The 17347-nt window shown below is 44.2% G+C and overlaps 1 protein-coding gene across 10 annotated transcripts in view; it reads left to right on the forward strand.

Moving 5' to 3' along the window:
- Nucleotides 1–2975: 2975 nt before the first annotated feature.
- hhat (hedgehog acyltransferase) overlaps nucleotides 2976–17347 on the forward strand; it is a 46240-nt gene continuing 31868 nt past the window's right edge. For 4 of the 10 annotated variants that reach the window (XR_014534106.1, XR_014534107.1, XR_014534108.1 and 1 more), the window contains exons 1-6: nucleotides 5129–5347; nucleotides 5527–5650; nucleotides 13390–13457; nucleotides 13543–13656; nucleotides 14105–14299; nucleotides 14824–15075. Coding sequence is in view for 5 of the 10 variants with exons in the window: in XM_083544719.1 (XP_083400845.1) it covers nucleotides 5273–5347; nucleotides 5527–5650; nucleotides 13390–13457; nucleotides 13543–13656; nucleotides 14105–14299; nucleotides 14824–15075 (828 nt within the window). In the remaining 5 variants the exon portion in view is untranslated. Of the gene's footprint in view, nucleotides 3101–5124; nucleotides 5348–5526; nucleotides 5651–13389; nucleotides 13458–13542; nucleotides 13657–14104; nucleotides 14300–14823; nucleotides 15076–17347 lie in introns of those variants that run through there. The other 6 variants (XR_014534104.1, XR_014534105.1, XM_083544723.1 and 3 more) reach the window with 3 other exon arrangements.

The following is a 17347-nucleotide window of genomic DNA, read 5'->3' on the forward strand; positions in this document are numbered from 1 at the left end:
TGTTAAGGACCCGTTGATAATTGTGAAAATGAAGGGCAGGAGATCTTGTGAGATGGTCTTATGTGTAGTTAAAGTGATTGGATCCAGAGGGCAGGTGGTGGGATTGCAAGGTTGGATAATTTGCAGTATCTCATCTTCTGTTAAGGTTGAGAACCTAAGTAGGCATGGAGGATCATACTGGTACAGAGAGCCGCAGTATCTGACCCTAACCCTAACCCCAAGACAGAAACACCATCCAGAGATGCTACGGAATCGGAAAGTTTACTTCTAGCTGCATGTGGTCCTAGTAAAAGTACTTCTGTCTTATCTGAGTTGAGCAGAAGAAAGTTATCAAGCATCCACTGTCTAATGTCCTTTACACACTCCTCAACATTGTTAAGCTGATCTCTCTCATCTGGCTTTGCTGAAATATACAGCTGTGTATCATCAGCATAGCAATAGAAGCAAATACCATGTTCATGTATAATTTTACCCAGAGGCTGCATATATAAAGAGAAAAGCAGTGGGCCTAAGACAGATCCTTGCGGAACACCAAACTTTACCTCAGAGAGTGTGGAGAACTCACCATTTACATCAACAAACTGATAGCGATCAGTCAGATAAGACCTGAGCCAGGAGAGAGCTGTTCCCTTTATTCCAACAACGTTCTCCAGTCCAGCAAGCAGGAGATGATGATCAATGGTGTGAAAAGCTTCACTGAGGTGGAGCAAAACAAGTAAAGAGACAAAACCCTGATCAGAGACCAATAACAGTCATTTACCACCTTAACTAGTGCCGTCTCTGTGCTATGATGAGGCCGAAATCCTGACTGATACATTTCATAAATGTTCTTCCTCAGTAGATGTGAGCAGAACTGCTGTGCTACAACCTTTTCTAGAATCTTGGATATAAAGAGGAGGTTTGATATTGGTCTGTAGTTGGACAGCTGACAGGGTGAAGGTCAGGTTTCTTAATTAGGGGGTTGATACTGCAGTTTGAAGGATTTAGGTACAAAACCAGTGCTAATGGAGGAGTGTATTATTTTAAAACAGGTTCAATTTCCTCTGGAATGATCTGTTTGAGGAAACTTGTAGGCGAGGGATGGAGATGCAGGTTGATGATTTTGATGAGAAAATAAATGAAATGAAGTAATTCTCTTGAATAGGAGTAAAACTTTGTAATTGATGGTCTGTTATAATGACACTGCTGTCTACAGGGTTATTTATAAAATAGTTTGGATTTATATTAATTGTCTGGATTTCTTGCCTGATATTTTCAATTTTATTATTAAAAAAGTTGATGAAATCATTACTACCTATTGATGGTGTTCATGTGAGTGCAGTGCTTTTATTTCCTGTTCATTTTGCTGCAGTACAGAATAAAAATCTAGGATTCTGCTCGTTATTTTCTATGAGGGTGGAGAAATATGCTGATCAGCAGCACTACGAGATTTTCTAGAATTCAGGAGATTCTCCTTCCATGCTATTTAAATACTATCAATTAGTTGTATGCCATTTACATTCACACTTCAGGGCGGTTACAGATCTGCAGTTCCTGGTTGAGGAGCAGCTTTTCTTCTGAAATTAAGTGAAGTTAAAAGGTCAGATGTTACTTGATACTTAAAATTAACTTAATAGAGGTTACATGGTGACAGGTTTTGTGATGCTAGTGTTTTATTAATAGATATTTTTACTTGGTCCAATTCTTCCTAACCTGTTTATAAGGTGGCTGCACTTAAGCTTCAGGACTTTATGTTAATGCTGAGTAATGAACAATGTGATCATTATCACTTATGACTCAGGACGAGGAGACATCTCAGAGAGGGACGGGTTTGGGGTGCACCAGGTGTACAGTGTGTTCATTCACATCCTGAGGGTCTTCTTTTGCCACATGACAGTCACCTTTTCTTTGTACAGGAAACAGAACTAAAGAGAGGAAAAGAGAGTCAGGAGTTAAACTGATCATGTTCATTTCCTGCTGCACTTTCACTTGACTGAATCTCTCAGCTGTAGAAGTTCTTTCACTTTCTTATCATTTGTTCCTTTTTTTTCCTCATCACGAGTCGACTAGTGATGGTCACTTATGTACGATTTATTAATTTTCTTTAATGTGACTCAGAAGAAAGAGTCGTGTCAAAGAGTGATTCGTTCATTTTATACAGGACGCACATCGTAACATCTCTGTAGGTTATGTAAAGAAAACAGAATAAAGTAGTTCATTTCACAACTCGATTCGTTCGTTCTTCTGTCATGTGACTTCCAAAGATGCTACAGATCAGGGATTTTTGTCCGCATCTTGACATTATTGTTACATTAATTATGGGAGTCATGTGACAAAAGAACTAATGACACGGACCCGAAGATATAAGAAGTGAAGTTCCTCAGTGTGTTTATTATAATTAGTCCTTGTCATATTTTCATTACTGGAACTGTAGTTTAGTTGGGGATTTGCTTATTAATAATGTAACATTTTATTTTATTTCTGATTAAATGAACTTAAGGACTCAAAAAATATTTGTTCATTTATCACTAAAATGCCCCGATCTTCATATCAATATTCACTACATAACATATTCTGTATTAGGGGGCGGGAGTCAGGGACACTGGGCGTGTCTATCCAATCAGAATCAAGTGCACTTTTGCTGAGGTTTAAAAGTAAATTATTATTTGTATATTTTGGAAAACAATAAATAAACAAATTCCTATAATAATAAAGACATATAATCAATATATATTTAAGAAAAAGTGTTATTCTTTTTATAATAGTTGTTTTTCAATTAAAATAAAAGACCACACTGAATAAAACATTTTATAACAGTGTAAAATCAGTACATGACAGACAGGAGACTGAAACTTTCCGGTTTGTTGTTGTTCTAACCAATCAGATAAGAGTAGGAATAAAGACCAACCAATCCGATTTTAGCTGATTACCATACCCGGAAGTAAAGGGCGGAGCTCCACAGAGCCACTGTATAATCCTAAACGTTTTCCCCCCCTAGCGGAGTGCACTACACACTGCAGGCAGAGAGGAGGAAATCTAGTGCACTCCGCGTGGAGCGGATCAGGACGCGGCCAGTCTCTCACAGTCCGAAAACGAAGTGATATTAAATATCTTTACACATGTAAGTTTAAAACATGAACTCTAACCACATTTATATAATATATATTTCATACATTTCTATAAAATGATTTAATCGTTTATTTAAAACACTATATTACTTCAGCGCTTAGGAATGTACAGTTAGCATAGTTAGCAGGAGAAGTGTGATAAAGCAACAGCGAGTTTATTATCACTTTATAAACCATCAGGACCTCGGAATCTGTACACACGGAATCTCTATATAACCTTTAGATCTGCAATAGTATTTAATAATCACAGTGTTCAGGAAATACTGCCGCGCTTTTATGTTTCCATAGAGACGCCTACGGGGGCCCTGCTGGGTAAAAATAATCCGTTCATTTATCGTGTTTAGTTCCGCTTAAGTGTGATGTTTCCGCTTAAACTTCCGGAGTGTGTGTGTGTGTGTGTGTGTGTTGAACAGGATAAGTGAGTGTGGGTGTGTGTGTTGATCAGGATAGGTGTGTGTGTGTGTGTGTGTGTGTGTGTGTGTGTGTGTGTGTGTGTGTGTGTGTGTGTGTGTGTGTGTTGAGGTGATAGGTGTGTGGGTGTGTGTTGAGGTGATGGGTGTGTGTGCGTGTTGAGGTGATGGGTGTGTGTGCGTGTTGAGGTGATAGGGGTGTGTGTGTGTGTGTGTGTGTGTGTTGAGGTGATGGGTGTGGGTGTGTGTTGAGGTGATGGGTGTGGGTGTGTGTTGAGGTGATGGGTGTGTGTGCATGTTGAGGTGATGGGTGTGTGTGCATGTTGAGGTGATAGGTGTGTGTGTGTGTGTGTGTTGAGGTGATAGGGGTATGTGTGTGTGTGTGTGTGTGATTGTGTGTGTTTGTGTGTGTGTTGAGGTGATAGGTGTGTGTGCATGTTGAGGTGATAGGGGTGTGTGTGTGTGTGTTGATCAGGATAGGTGTGTGTGTGTGTGTGTGTGTGTGTTGAGGTGATGGGTGTGGGTGTGTGTTGAGGTGATAGGGGTGTGTGTGTGTGTGTGTGTGTGTGTTGAGGTGATGGGTGTGGGTGTGTGTTGAGGTGATGGGTGTGGGTGTGTGTTGAGGTGATGGGTGTGTGTGCATGTTGAGGTGATGGGTGTGTGTGCATGTTGAGGTGATAGGTGTGTGTGCATGTTGAGGTGATAGGGGTGTGTGTGTGTGTGTGTTGAGGTGATAGGGGTATGTGTGTGTGTGTGTGTGTGATTGTGTGTGTTTGTGTGTGTGTTGAGGTGATAGGTGTGTGTGCATGTTGAGGTGATAGGGGTGTGTGTGTGTGTGTTGATCAGGATAGGTGTGTGTGTGTGTGTGTGTGTGTGCGTGTTGAGGTGATGGGTGTGTGTGCGTGTTGAGGTGATAGGTGTGTGTGCATGTTGAGGTGATAGGGGTGTGTGTGTGTGTGTTGAGGTGATAGGGGTATGTGTGTGTGTGTGTGATTGTGTGTGTTTGTGTGTGTGTTGAGGTGATAGGTGTGTGTGTGTGTGTGTGTGTGTGTGTGTTGAGGTGATAGGTGTGTGTGTGTGTGTGTGTTGAGGTGATAGGTGTGTGTGTGTGTGTGTTGAGGTGATAGGTGTGTGTTGAGGTGATGGGTGTGTGTGCATGTTGAGGTGATAGGGGTGTGTGTGTGTGTGTGTTGAGGTGATAGGGGTGTGTGTGTGTGTGTGATTGTGTGTGTTTGTGTGTGTGTTGAGGTGATAGGTGTGTGTGTGTGTGTGTGTTGATCAGGATAGGTGTGTGTGTGTGTGTGCGTGTTGAGGTGATGGGTGTGTGTGCGTGTTGAGGTGATAGGTGTGTGTGCATGTTGAGGTGATAGGGGTGTGTGTGTGTGTGTTGAGGTGATAGGGGTATGTGTGTGTGTGTGTGTGATTGTGTGTGTTTGTGTGTGTGTTGAGGTGATAGGTGTGTGTGTGTGTTGATCAGGATAGGTGTGTGTGTGTGTGTGTGTTGAGGTGATGGGTGTGTGTGCGTGTTGAGGTGATAGGGGTGTGTGTGTGTGTGTTGAGGTGATAGGGGTGTGTGTGTGTGTGTGTGTGAGATTGTGTGTGTGTGTTTGTGTGTGTGTTGAGGTGATAGGTGTGTGTGTGTGTGTGTGTGTGTGTGTGTGTGTGTGTGTTGATGATTTTAATTGTTAGCAAACCTGTGATTGAGCAGATTTGTGACTGCACAACTCACCAGACTCTGCAGGAGCTTTTCCCCACATGCCATCAGGCAACACAACAAACCCGTCTCCACCTGTTCACACTGAACTGCACACGTTTACCCTCTTCTATTGTGTACTATTCCGAAATAGTCACATGCTCTTTATTTTATCTCATGAATTGAACATTTTATATTTTAACAGACAGTTTACATTCTTAACACTTTTGTAAACACAATTGTGTTCTCTTTTGCCCCCTGCTGCCTGGCTGAATGACAATAAACTTTACTTTATTTGACTTTGCTCTGGTCTCAGGTGAGAGTGGGTGTGGTCAGGATGGAGTGTGCTGTGCTTCCTCAGTCAGAGATGATCCTCTACTGCCTCGTGTCCTTCACCTCTCACCTTTACTCCTTCTACCAGCTTCACCTGTTTTCAACAGGTACACACACTGCACACAACACACAACATAAAGCTACATTGAGTGCAAACAGTGCAGACAAAAAACAGTGCAGACAGACAACACAAGACATTGTGGGAAAGATACACATAACACAACAGAGCTGCGAGCAGTAAACCTACTGTAGACTCTGAATGGACTATAAAAGACCGAGATGATTGAGAGTAAATACAAACAAACACAATGTAAACAGTGTAATATGGTTAAGTATAAATAATATATAAATGGTGGTGGAATGGATTGAGATGAGTAATGAGTGTGTGTTAAAATCAGTTTGTACAGTTCAGTAACACACAGTTTTGTGTGTGTGTGTGTGTGTGTGTGTGTGTGTGTGTGTGTGTGTGTGTGTGTGCATGCATGTGTGTGAGAGAGCGTTTCAGTTTAGTTCTGTATGTTGAGTAGCTCGATGGCTTTTGGGATAAAGCTGTTGTACAGTCTGGATGTGATAGCAGAAGGGTGAAGAGTGTGTGTGAGGGATGTGTGTGTGAGGGGATGGGGGGGTGAGCGGTGTGTGTGAGGGGTGTGTGGGGTCGTCCACAATGCTGTTGGCTTTGCGGATGCAGCGTGTGGTGTAAATGTCCATGATAGAGAGGAGAGAGACTTCGATGATCTTCTCAGCTGTCCTCACTATCCTCTGTAGGGTCTTGCGATCCGAGACGGTGCAGTTCCCAAACCAGGCAGTAATGCAGCTGCTCAGGATGCTCTCAATGGTTCCTCTGTAGAACATGTTTAGGATGAGGGAGGGAGATGAGCTTTCCTCAGCCTTTTCAGGAAGTAGAGACGCTGCTGGGCTCTTGGTGATGGAGCTGGTGTTGAGTGACCAGGTGAGGTTATTCGCTAGATGAACGCCAAGGAATTTACGCCAGGTGCTCTTGACGATCTCCATTGAGGATCCATCGATGATCAGTGGAGAATGGTCACTATGTGCTCTCCTAAAGTCAACAACAATCTCTTTAGTTTTGTCAATGTTCAGAGACAGGTTGTTTGCTCCACACCAGGTTGTTAACTGTTTCACCTCCCCTCTGTATGCTGACTCGTCGTTCTTGCTGATGAGACCCACCACGGTCGTGTCATCAGCGGACTTGATGATGTAATTCGAGCTGTGCATTGCTACACAGTAAGTCAGCAGAGTGAACAGCAGTGGACTGAGCACACAGCCCTGAGGGGCCACAGTGCTCAGTGTGGTGATGCTGGAGATGCTGTTTCCTATCCAGACTGACTGAGGTCAGGATGTGTCCTTGTTGTCCAGGTGAGGGCCAGACGGAGGGTCGTAAAGATGGCATCGTCTATGAAACTTTTTGGATGATACGCAAACTGCATAGGGTCCAGTGAGGGTGGAAGCTGGGTCTTGATGTGCCTTGTGACGAGCCTCTCAAAGCACTTCATCACGATGTGTGTAAGCGCGACAGGACAATAGTCATTGAGGCAGGAGAATGTAGACTTCTTCAGCATGGGGAGGAGGATGGTTGTTGTCTTTAGGCACGTAGGAACAACGTTGCTGCCAAGGGAGATGTTGAAGATGTCAGTGAAGACATCCGCTAGTGTTTTGTTACCACGAGTCTTACAGTACAGAGCTGTGTTTCTGTCAGCACGAAACATGACTAGCTCTTCTAGCTAGATGGTGGCGTCCGGAACTGTGTTGCTGAGCCAAGTCTCCGTAAAAAAAACAAAAAAAAAACAAAGACACAGCAGTCTCTGGACCTTTGCCGCGTGGTCCGCTGGAATCGGATGTAGTCCAGTTCATTGTCCAGGGAGCAGACATTTGAAAGAAGAATGGACGGGAGAGCCGGCCGGCTAGGGTTAGTGTTTAGCCTAGCATGGACACCCGCCCACTTGCTTCGCATTTGCTTCCTTGAGCATCGCTTCCGATTTCCCCTCTCCTGGCCACCGGCATTCGGTGACACTGAGGGCTGTGGGCCTGGTTATTGTAGCCGAGGTCGCAGCAAGGGTTAGGGTCTAATGTTTAATGTTTAAAAGACCAAACTTTAGAACTTTTTTGTGTTTGCTTATCTAGCATTTTTCAATTTTACTGCAATAAGATTATTTCTGGATCTTGTGTATTTTATTCTTGGTTTTACTACACGAGGAATAGACACGGTTTCTATAAGCTGGTCTGTGTGCTCACTTGTACAAACTATTTGGTTTGTTGTATAAATGTTCTCATAGTCGTAAATTGCATGATGTCTTACCAGTCAGATGATGTGAAGTATCCTAGAGATGTTGTCTGATAGCACTCCTGCTCCAACTCTGCTGGGGTGCAGGCCATCAGGGCGGAAGAACCTAGGACGCTCCCAGAAACAGTTCCAGTTATTAACAAAGAAGTTTGTGCTCTCGACACCATGACTGTAACCGTTCATTTAGTGCAAAAAGTCTACTAAACTTCTCAATCCCTCACTGGTAAGTGGAAAGGAGCCTAACACTATGATCCTTTTTGTGGGCGATGTGCTGCGTACCGTCTCCACCAGGTTCCTGAAATCCCTCTTTAAGATCTCCGTTAGCCTGGTGTTGTTCGTTCCGGCATAAAGAACTACAGCTCCGAAGTTCTGGTTCAGGGACATCAAGAGCGCGAGCAGCAGGAAAACAGCAAGTTTGCACCTTACCTTTCGCTCAGGTAGGACGGACATGCCGGTCGATGAAATCTCCAAGAATCACAGTATCACATTCTGTCTCGCGGAGAGGGGTGAAGCTGTTCTCGGTGGAGATCTCGAAGGCCGGTGGCGGCGGGGGAGACGTCCTCAACCGGGGCTTGGCTCACGTCTTCCGCTGCTGCAGCATCCAGGGTCCGTGGTGCCCCGGTGCCGGAGTGAACGATACCTGGGCGGGCCGCATTGTAGGTGCGCTGGACCTGGGCAGGGGGACCCACGGAGTTGAGGTGCTGGGAGCATTAGGTTCAAACCGGGAATTTACCTGGGACGAGTGCGCGTCAGCCTGGGATGTTTCCAGCGCCGGTTTCCGCTCTCGCAGCTGGGCATGCTTTACATGTAGGTCTCGAATCTGTTTCTCCAAAGCCTCCAGCTCCACCGTTTGCAACTCGAACGAGTCCTCACCTGTGCTCAAAGGCAGACACACAACCGGCATAGTGCTTATAATAGCGAATAGCTTTAGAATACAGAGATATGATAAAGTGAGAGGCAATGAATGTAGTTAACACTAGTGATAGTCGAGTTAACTAACTACAGGCACAAGTCAGGAAGACAAAAACAATTTAGGATTATTAAAAGACGAAAAAGGATAGATAAATGGTAACGTTTGTTTCAAAGCGGCGAGAGAAATACAAACACGGAACTCGCGGCAAACAAGTCAAACACAGGAAGCTACGTCACAGGAAGGAACTTCCAAAAAAGTATTTAGTAAGCCACGTGCAAGTTCTCCCATTTAAAAAGATGCGAGAGGCCTGTAAATTCCATTACCGTTAACAACGTAATTAAAATATTTAGGAGTAATTTTAACCCGTTATAATTACTTATAAATATTTCCCTTTTTGCGAGCTAAATTCTCTACACCATGTAGAACCTCATGTAGTTTCCCGGTAAGCGTCAGTGGGAGATGATTGAGGCCCATAAGTTTAGTGACATATGGAGAAATTTTAATAACAAGAGACAGTACATGTGGACCCATGCCTTAGACTTCTCACTCTCCCTGACAAGACTAGATCACTTTTTTGATCTTAAACACCAGCTGACAAAGTTTTTCTTGTTCCAGTAGGTATCTCTGACCATAGCATGGTACAGTGTACTATCATTACAAAGAACATTAAACCTAAGAGTGCCTACTGGCATTTTAACACTACACTTTTAGAAGATGCAAATTTTAAAGAGTCTTTTACATATTTATGGAAATGTTTTAAATCTTAGAAGGCAGCTTTTATCTATATCAGCTGTGGTAGGATTTCACAAAAACACAAATCAAAGTATTTTGTCAACAGTACACTCTCAATTTCACAAGGGACATTGTTAGGTCCCTGAAAGCCCTGGAGAAAGAAATAGTGGAACTCCAGCGTTTGGAGGCCACCAGAAATTGAGGACATATTGAAATCCTCAAAAGTAAAAAATTCAAAATGAATGACCTGTTAGACATCACAGCACAATGGGTGCTGGTCCACTCATGCCTTAAAAGTGCAATTGAGATAGATTCTCCTTCTAGGTTCTTGTTCAGTTTAGAGCAAATGAATTGACAAAAAAGATTAATACATGCTGTGTGAACGGAACCAGTGGATCTCCTATCGGAACCCACTGAAATTTACTCAAAGCTGTACGGTAGTGAGTGGTCAGAGGTACAAGTGGTGGAGGACAGCTTCCTCATGGACATGCCACAACTCTCTGAGCAAGCAGCGAGAAAGTTGGACAGGGAGCTGTTGCTGGAGGAACTCCATGAGGCTCTCCAGAGGATGGAGAATGGACGGGCATTGGGTATAGAGGGTCTCCCTGTCAAGTTTTACAAGACATTCTGGGCTGTTGTATGGCAGGACGTACTAGATGCCCTACGGGACAGTGTATAGAGAGGTGAGCTGCAGGAGAGCTGTCCTGACCCTGCTGCTGAAAAAGGGAGACCTAACCCACCTGAAGAACTGGTGTGCGGTGTCACTACTTGGCACTGACTGCAAGCTGCTTTCAAAAAAATTAGCCTTGAGACTGACTAAGGTTATGGAGCAGCTCATTCACCAGGACCATGCGTACTGTGTGCTTGATAGGTCTATATTCGATAATGTGCATTTAATTTGTGACATTTTGGACGTCTCCAAGCTATTGGGCTTAAAGACTGGTCTGATTTTCCTAGATCAGGAAAAGGCTTTTGACCAGGTTGAGCATAAATACTTGTGGAAGGTGCTGGAAAGCTTTGGGTTCAACCATGGTTTCATAGCAATGATCAGGGTGTTGTACAGTGAAATTGCGAGTGTACTGAAGGTTAACGGTGGTTTATGTGCTCCTTTTAGAGGGTACAGAGGGATCAGGCAGGGCTGATTACTATCAGGAATGTTGTACTGTTTTGTGATTGAACCTCTTTTAAATAAGTTAAGGAGTCATCTCTCTGGTTTTAATATTCCACATGTTCATGCCTTCATATGATTACGCAGATGACTTGGTAGTCATGATCAACACACAAGATATTGCGAAATTTTTAACTGCCATTTTAAAGAACTTTCAAATTTTACCTTCTGCCAAGGTCAACTGGGGTAAAAGTGTAGCCATTTTAGTTTGGAGGTGGGTAACCTTCACTGCCAGGAGGCTTAGCATGGAAAGAGGCGGTTTTAAATACTTGGGTGTCTACCTGGAGAGCAATAAGTTTTTAAATAAAAATTGGGAAGGTTCTGTAGAGCACGTGAAAAGCAGACGGATCAGGTGGAAACGGATGGTCATCAACAACCTCGCCACATCGTCTCTCTGGCACAAGCTAGCATGCATTGATCCTCCACCCTCCACCCTTCTGCTGGCAAACATTCAGGCCCTGCTGGTGGATTTCTTCTGGGACAATCTACACTGGATTCCTCAGTGTTCTCTATCAGCCGAAAGAGGAAGGAGGGCACGGGCTGGTCCAGCTGTCCAGCAGAGCTGCAGCATTTCGCCTCCAGTTCAACCAGAGACTCCTCACTGGACCCAGAGACTTAGTATGGAGAGCAGCAGCCAGTGGATTATTACCCACAGTTGGAGGACTAGGGCTGGACAGAGCCTTGTTTTTAATGGACACAAAAATGTTGGACATCTCTGGATTACCAGTGTGTTACCGTGGACTTTTTAAAATCTGGAACGTTTATAAAAAACACACCAAAGGCTGTCAAGCACTACCCTGGTTGCTGGGGGAGCCTCTGGTGTACAGCGGGCGACTGGACATCTCCAGTGTGACCGTTCCTGCACTGTCCAGAACATTAATCTCATCGGGCATCGTGACGCTCCGGGAGCTTGTGAACATCACAGGGTCAGACTTGTCAAGGGCAGAGGACCTGGCAGCGTGTATGAGACTGAGGTCCCTGCGTGTTGTCAATCAGTTTCTACACCGCTGGAGATCTGCACTCCAACATCAGAGGAGTGTGTTCGGCTGATGGACTATAAACACACAGAGGCTGGTCCTGCAGAGGATGAACCCTTTCCCCAGCTGAACATCGCTCCTGACCTCGACGGGTGTGCGTGCCCCCTCCTGGAGTGCCGGGGTGAAGTGGAGATGGACTTTGGGTCAGTGTCGGGGAAGCTGCTCTACAGAGAGTATATTAAGGTTTTAAATAAGAAGCAGCTGAGTGGGAGGGTGGACACCACATGGAGACGTGTTCTGGGTTTTAATGCTGATATTAAACCAGAGTGGAGACACTGTACATACCACCGTTACCAAAAAGAGCTGCGACCTCCAGTGGAGGATTTTACCGTATTTTTCGGACTATAAGCCGTTACTTTTTTCCCGCGTTTTGAACCCTGTGGCTTAAACAACAACGCGGCTAATTTATGTATTTTTCCTGTTTTTTTCCAGGTTTCACAAACTTCAAGCCAAAAAACTGAGCTAAATAACATAAGACCAAAGAATTTTCAAATGGAAATGAAAAAACGCACCTCACCTGTGTTCTGAGCTGCACGGCATCGGGAGAGAAACTTCCACCGGTGTTGATCTTTACACGCACGACGATGCCAAAAGATAAATCTTCAGAGAGAAATACAGTAGTTGTAAAAGGAAGGAGAAAGACAGTGAACAATGACTTTCTTGGTCGGCTACTGTTTAGATACAAGCCGTTGTAGCACGTTGAGTCTGGGTGAAGGGAGAGCTCGCTAACTCCAGTTGCAAGTGAAATCATATAAGCACAGACAGGTTTCCAAAACGCGTGCTTTTTTATTTTTCTTGGCAACAGCGTTATGGGTTAGTCAAAGAAACTTAGAAATGAGCATCAGAAAATAATGAGCACATAACCCTCAGTCTCCACACGCACACACAAGCAGTAATACCGGAAGAATGCAGTGACGTGCTATTCCCAAAATACCGCTCTGCTCTTAAAGGAGCCACAACATATTTCACCCGTTACACCGTGTAACAGACACTGTCTTTCGGTAAAGCCTGTGTAAAGTTCATTAGTTTCAGTGTAGACCTGCGGCTTATACACAAGGTGCGGCTTATTTATGTTAAAAATAAAAATATTTGTCAAATTCATTCAAAATTCATGCGGCTTATACAAGGGTGCGCTTTATAGTCCGGAAATTACGGTACATGGTATTATCTTCATGAACTCTTTTATTTCTGTTTTAAACCCTGATGTTACACCTGACTGTCCTTTTTGTTCACAGAGAGAAACAGTTTTTCATGCTTTTTATTCACTGCTCCAGGTTGCAGTCACTGTGTTTTTATGGAGCATTTTAAGGTCTTTTTGATTTTACTGTTCAGTGTTTTATTTTTGGTTTTAAATACGTTAGGAAACACAGGTTCAGGTGCCACCTGTGTCTTTCAGCGGCTCCAGTCTGCGCTTCAATCACCTTTTCGGCGACCTTTCCACTTGCCTCTCTGCGTGTCTCTCTCTCCCAGAGGTTGCCGTCTCTCTCTTCTTTATTGGCGTCGCCAGACTGAAACACAGCATACTGATTAGCCTCATCAGCTGCCGGTGTTTCTTACCACTCGTACCGGCTGGCTCCGCCCTCCTTTTTTTTTTTTACCCCAAAAGAGTTTAATAAGTGTGAAGAACATCAACTTCTCTACTGAAACAACACCTAAGTCATAGTTTATCAGCATGATGTCACTTCCTGTTTGTCTAGAGCATGAGGAGAGCCTGGACAGGGAGGTGCAGCTGGAGGATGGGTTCCTGATCACAGGCAGTAAAAAGGTATGAGGATTACTGAGAACTTTCCACAAGTCTGTTTCTGCCTGCTGTAAGTGTACACAAACTCTGTGTGTGTTTGTGTCTAAAGGATGCCAGTGATTTTGAGTGGAGTTTCTGGAATGAGTGGGCGTGGCGTTCTCTCCTCTGGTCTCTGATTGGTCATGCTGTGGTGTCTCAGCTCTGCAGTGTTTGTTCTCCTCAGGTGAATTTCCAACATCTTCCACATATTGTAATGTAAAAAGTGTACAGAATGAGCTCTTACTGCGATATTATCACACAAACCGACTGCTGTAGAAGAGAAATGATTTATGGTCACATGATCCAGTAACCCCAGAGAAGGACGGTTCTGTTCAGAATTATTCTCGAAGTTCCTTTCTCATATCATCTCAGTCTCAGGAAGATTTGTTTGGATGTAATGGTCCGATTGGTATCAAAGCTAATTATGTTTTAGATTGTTTTGGAGCTCCACACTCTGCTGTGTGTTTATTAACGTTCTTAACTTATTAGAGCCTAAATCCAGATTCCTGTGCAGCTGCATTGCAGAGTTTTATTTAAACTGTTTGCAGTGAATTGGTAATCTATTTTAGTGTGTATGTGTGTGTGTGTGTGTGTGTGTGTGTGTGTGTGTGTGTGTGTGTGTCTGTGTTTAGTTGAGAAAGGCCATCCTCACAGTGTATGGAGTTCTCTGTGCCTGGTGGCTTCTCGGTTGGAGGGGTGTGGTGGTTCTTATGCTTCACTTGAGCATTTCATTGGCTGTTGCTCAGCTGCAGAGTTCCGCCCTCACCTGGGTCTGTGCTCTGTTCCTGCTCTCTACATTACACATCACCAGCATACAGGAGGTCCAGGTGTGTCTTCTAGTAACGTTTTGCTGGTTCCTGCCTCATCTGTCTCACCACCATCATTCTGATTGGCTACTGTCGTCTCTCTCTCTCTCTCTCTCTCTCTCTCTCTCTCTCTCTCACTCTCTCTCTCTCTCTCTCTCTCTCTCTCTCTCTGTCTTTCTCACATACCTCACTCTGATTGGCTGCTGTCCTCTCTCTTTCTCTGTCTCTCTGTCATACCTCACTATGATTGGCTGCTGTCCTCTCTCTCTGTCTCTCTCTCATACCTCACTATGATTGGCTGCTGTCCTTTTTCTCTCTCTCTCTCTCTCTCTCTCTCTCTCTCTCTCTCTCTCTCTCTCTCTCTCTCTCTCACTCATACCTCACTATGATTGGCTGCTGTCCTCTCTCTCTGTCTCTCTCTCATACCTCACTATGATTGGCTGCTGTCCTCTCACTCTGATTGATTTACATGATGCATGTTTAATTGTTTAATGATTTAGAAATCAAGTTCTTTGTGATTGAAGGATCCTGTACTGTGTTCACAGCGAGACTGGTACGTCTCAGATCAGAATTATTATCTCCTGATGTTCAGCACTGCAATGTGTGTGTTACGCTGCATCAGTTTCAGCCTGGAGCTGTGCTGGAGCCCCCTGCAGGACACACAAACTATTCCATGCTTCTCATTTTTACACTTTAAAAAATTGTTAACACAATTCTACAACCTGGTCTCATACGGATTCTACCATCCACTGTTCTACAATGGACCCATCATCAACTACAACTATTTCAGACAACAGGTGAAAATTCAGGAACACTAATGATGAACACTTATAAATATTAACATTAATAATAAACCCAGCAATTATAGTCACTCTTAGTGCCGGTCTCAAGCCCAGGTAAACGGGGAGAGTTTTGTTATGAAGGACATCCAGCGTAAAACGTGGCAAATCAAATATGCGGATCACCTATAAGAAATTTATAGCGGATCAGTAGAGGCCTGAGTTACCAACGACCACAACGGGAATTTTTAGCCAAGAGGGTACTGGGGGAAATTGGGCTAAGGAGGAAGACGTCTACAGAGACAGCAGGGAAAGGAGCAGTGTAGAAGAGTGGAGGTTCAGGTTGGTACTTTAAATGTTGGTACTGTGACTGGTAAAGCAAGAGAGGGGGCTGATATGATGGAGAGGAGAAAGGTAGAGATGTTGTGTGTTCAGGAGACCAAGTGAAAAGGGAGTAAGAGCAGGAACATTGGAGGTGTTTAAACTGTTCTCTCATGGTGTGGATGGAAAGAGAAATGGTGTAGGGGGGATTCTGAAGGAAGAGTACGGTAAGAGTGTAGTGGAGGTGAAGAGAGTTTCTGATAGGGTAATGAAGGTGAAGCTGGAAGTTGAAGGGATGATAAAAAATGTCATCAGTGTTTATGCTCCACAAGTGGGTTGTGAGATGGAGGAGAAGGAAAAATTTTGGAGTGAGATAGATGAAGTGGTAGAAGGTGAACGTAGGAATGAAAGATTGGTGATTGGTGCAGACTTTAATGGACATGTAGGTGAAGGGAACAGAGGTGATGAGGAGATGATTGTAGAGATGGTTTTAAGGAGAGGAATGTGGAAGGGCAGATGGTTGTAGATTTTGCTAAAAGGATGGAAATGGCAGTGGTGAACACGTATTTTAAAAAGAAGAAGGAGCATATGGTGACTTATAAGAGTGGAGGAAGCTGCACACAGGTGGACTATGTGCTATGTAGACGATGCAACCTGAAGGAGATTGGAGACTGTAAGGTGTTGGCGGGGGACAGTGTAGGGGGACAGCATTGGATGGTGGTCTGTAGGACGGTTTTTGAGGTAAAGAAGAGCAGGCGTGTGAGGACTGAAAGAAGAATAGGATGGTGGAATGTGTTGGGATGTGTTGACTTGTGAGGAGAGTGTGTTGAGAAGATGGAGGGAGTATTTTGATCTGCTGCTGAACGTAGAAAATCAGAGAGAGAGAAGGTTGGATGGTGTGGAGATGTAAAGCAGGAAGTGGATAGGATTAGTAAGGAGGAAGTGAGAGCAGCGATTAAGAGGATGAAAAGTGAAAAGTCGGTAGGACCAGATGACATACCGGTAGAAGCATGGAGATGTTTGGGAGAGATGCAGTGGAGTTTTTAACAAGATCGTTTAACATAATTTTGGAAGGTGAGAAGATGCCTGAGGAATGGAGAAGGAGTGTGCTGGTACTGATCTTTAAGAATAAGAGAGATGTGCAGACCTGCAGTAACTACAGGGGAATAAAGTTGAAGTCATGAAGTTCTGGGAAAGAGTAGTGGAAGCCAGGCTGAGAGAAGAGGTGACCATCTGTGAGCAGCAGTATGGATTTATGTTGAGGAAGAGCACCACAGACGCATTATTTGCTTTGGGAATGTTGATGGAGAAGTATAGAGAAGGTCAGAAGGAGCTGCATTGGGTGTTTGTGGATTTAGAGAAAGCGTACGACAGGGTGGAGAGAGGAGTTGTGGTATTGTATGAGGAAGTCTAGTGTGTCAAAAAAGTATGTGAGGGTGGTGCAGGACATGTATGAGGACAGTGTGACAGCAGTGAAGTGTGCAGTAGGAACAACAGACTGGTTCCAGGTGGAGGTGGAACTGCATCAAGGATCGGCTCTGAGCCCTTTCCTGTTTGCAGTGGTGATGGACAGGTTGAAGGATGAGGTCAGACAGGAGTCTCTGTGGACTATGATGTTTGTGGATGATATTGTGATTTGTGGTGAGAGTAGTGAGCAGGTGGAGAAGAGTCTGGAGAGGTGGAGGTACACGCTGGAGAGAAGAGGAATAAAAGTCAGTAGGAGTAAGACAGAGTACATGTGTGTGAATGAGAGGGAGGGCAGTGGAGGGGTGAGGTTGCAGGGAGAAGAGGTGGAGAAGGTGGAGGAGTTCAGGTACCTGGGGTCAACAGTGCAAAGTAATGGAGTGTGTTAGAGAAGTGAAGAAAAGAGTGCAGGCAGGGTGGAGTGGGTGAAGAAGAGTGATAGCAGGAGTGATAAAAAGGAAAGTTTATAGGACTGTGGTGAGACCTGAGGTGTTTTGGAGACAAG

Source organism: Silurus aristotelis (genome assembly GCF_946808225.1).
Source record: "Silurus aristotelis genome assembly, chromosome: 6".
Lineage (NCBI taxonomy): Eukaryota > Metazoa > Chordata > Actinopteri > Siluriformes > Siluridae > Silurus > Silurus aristotelis.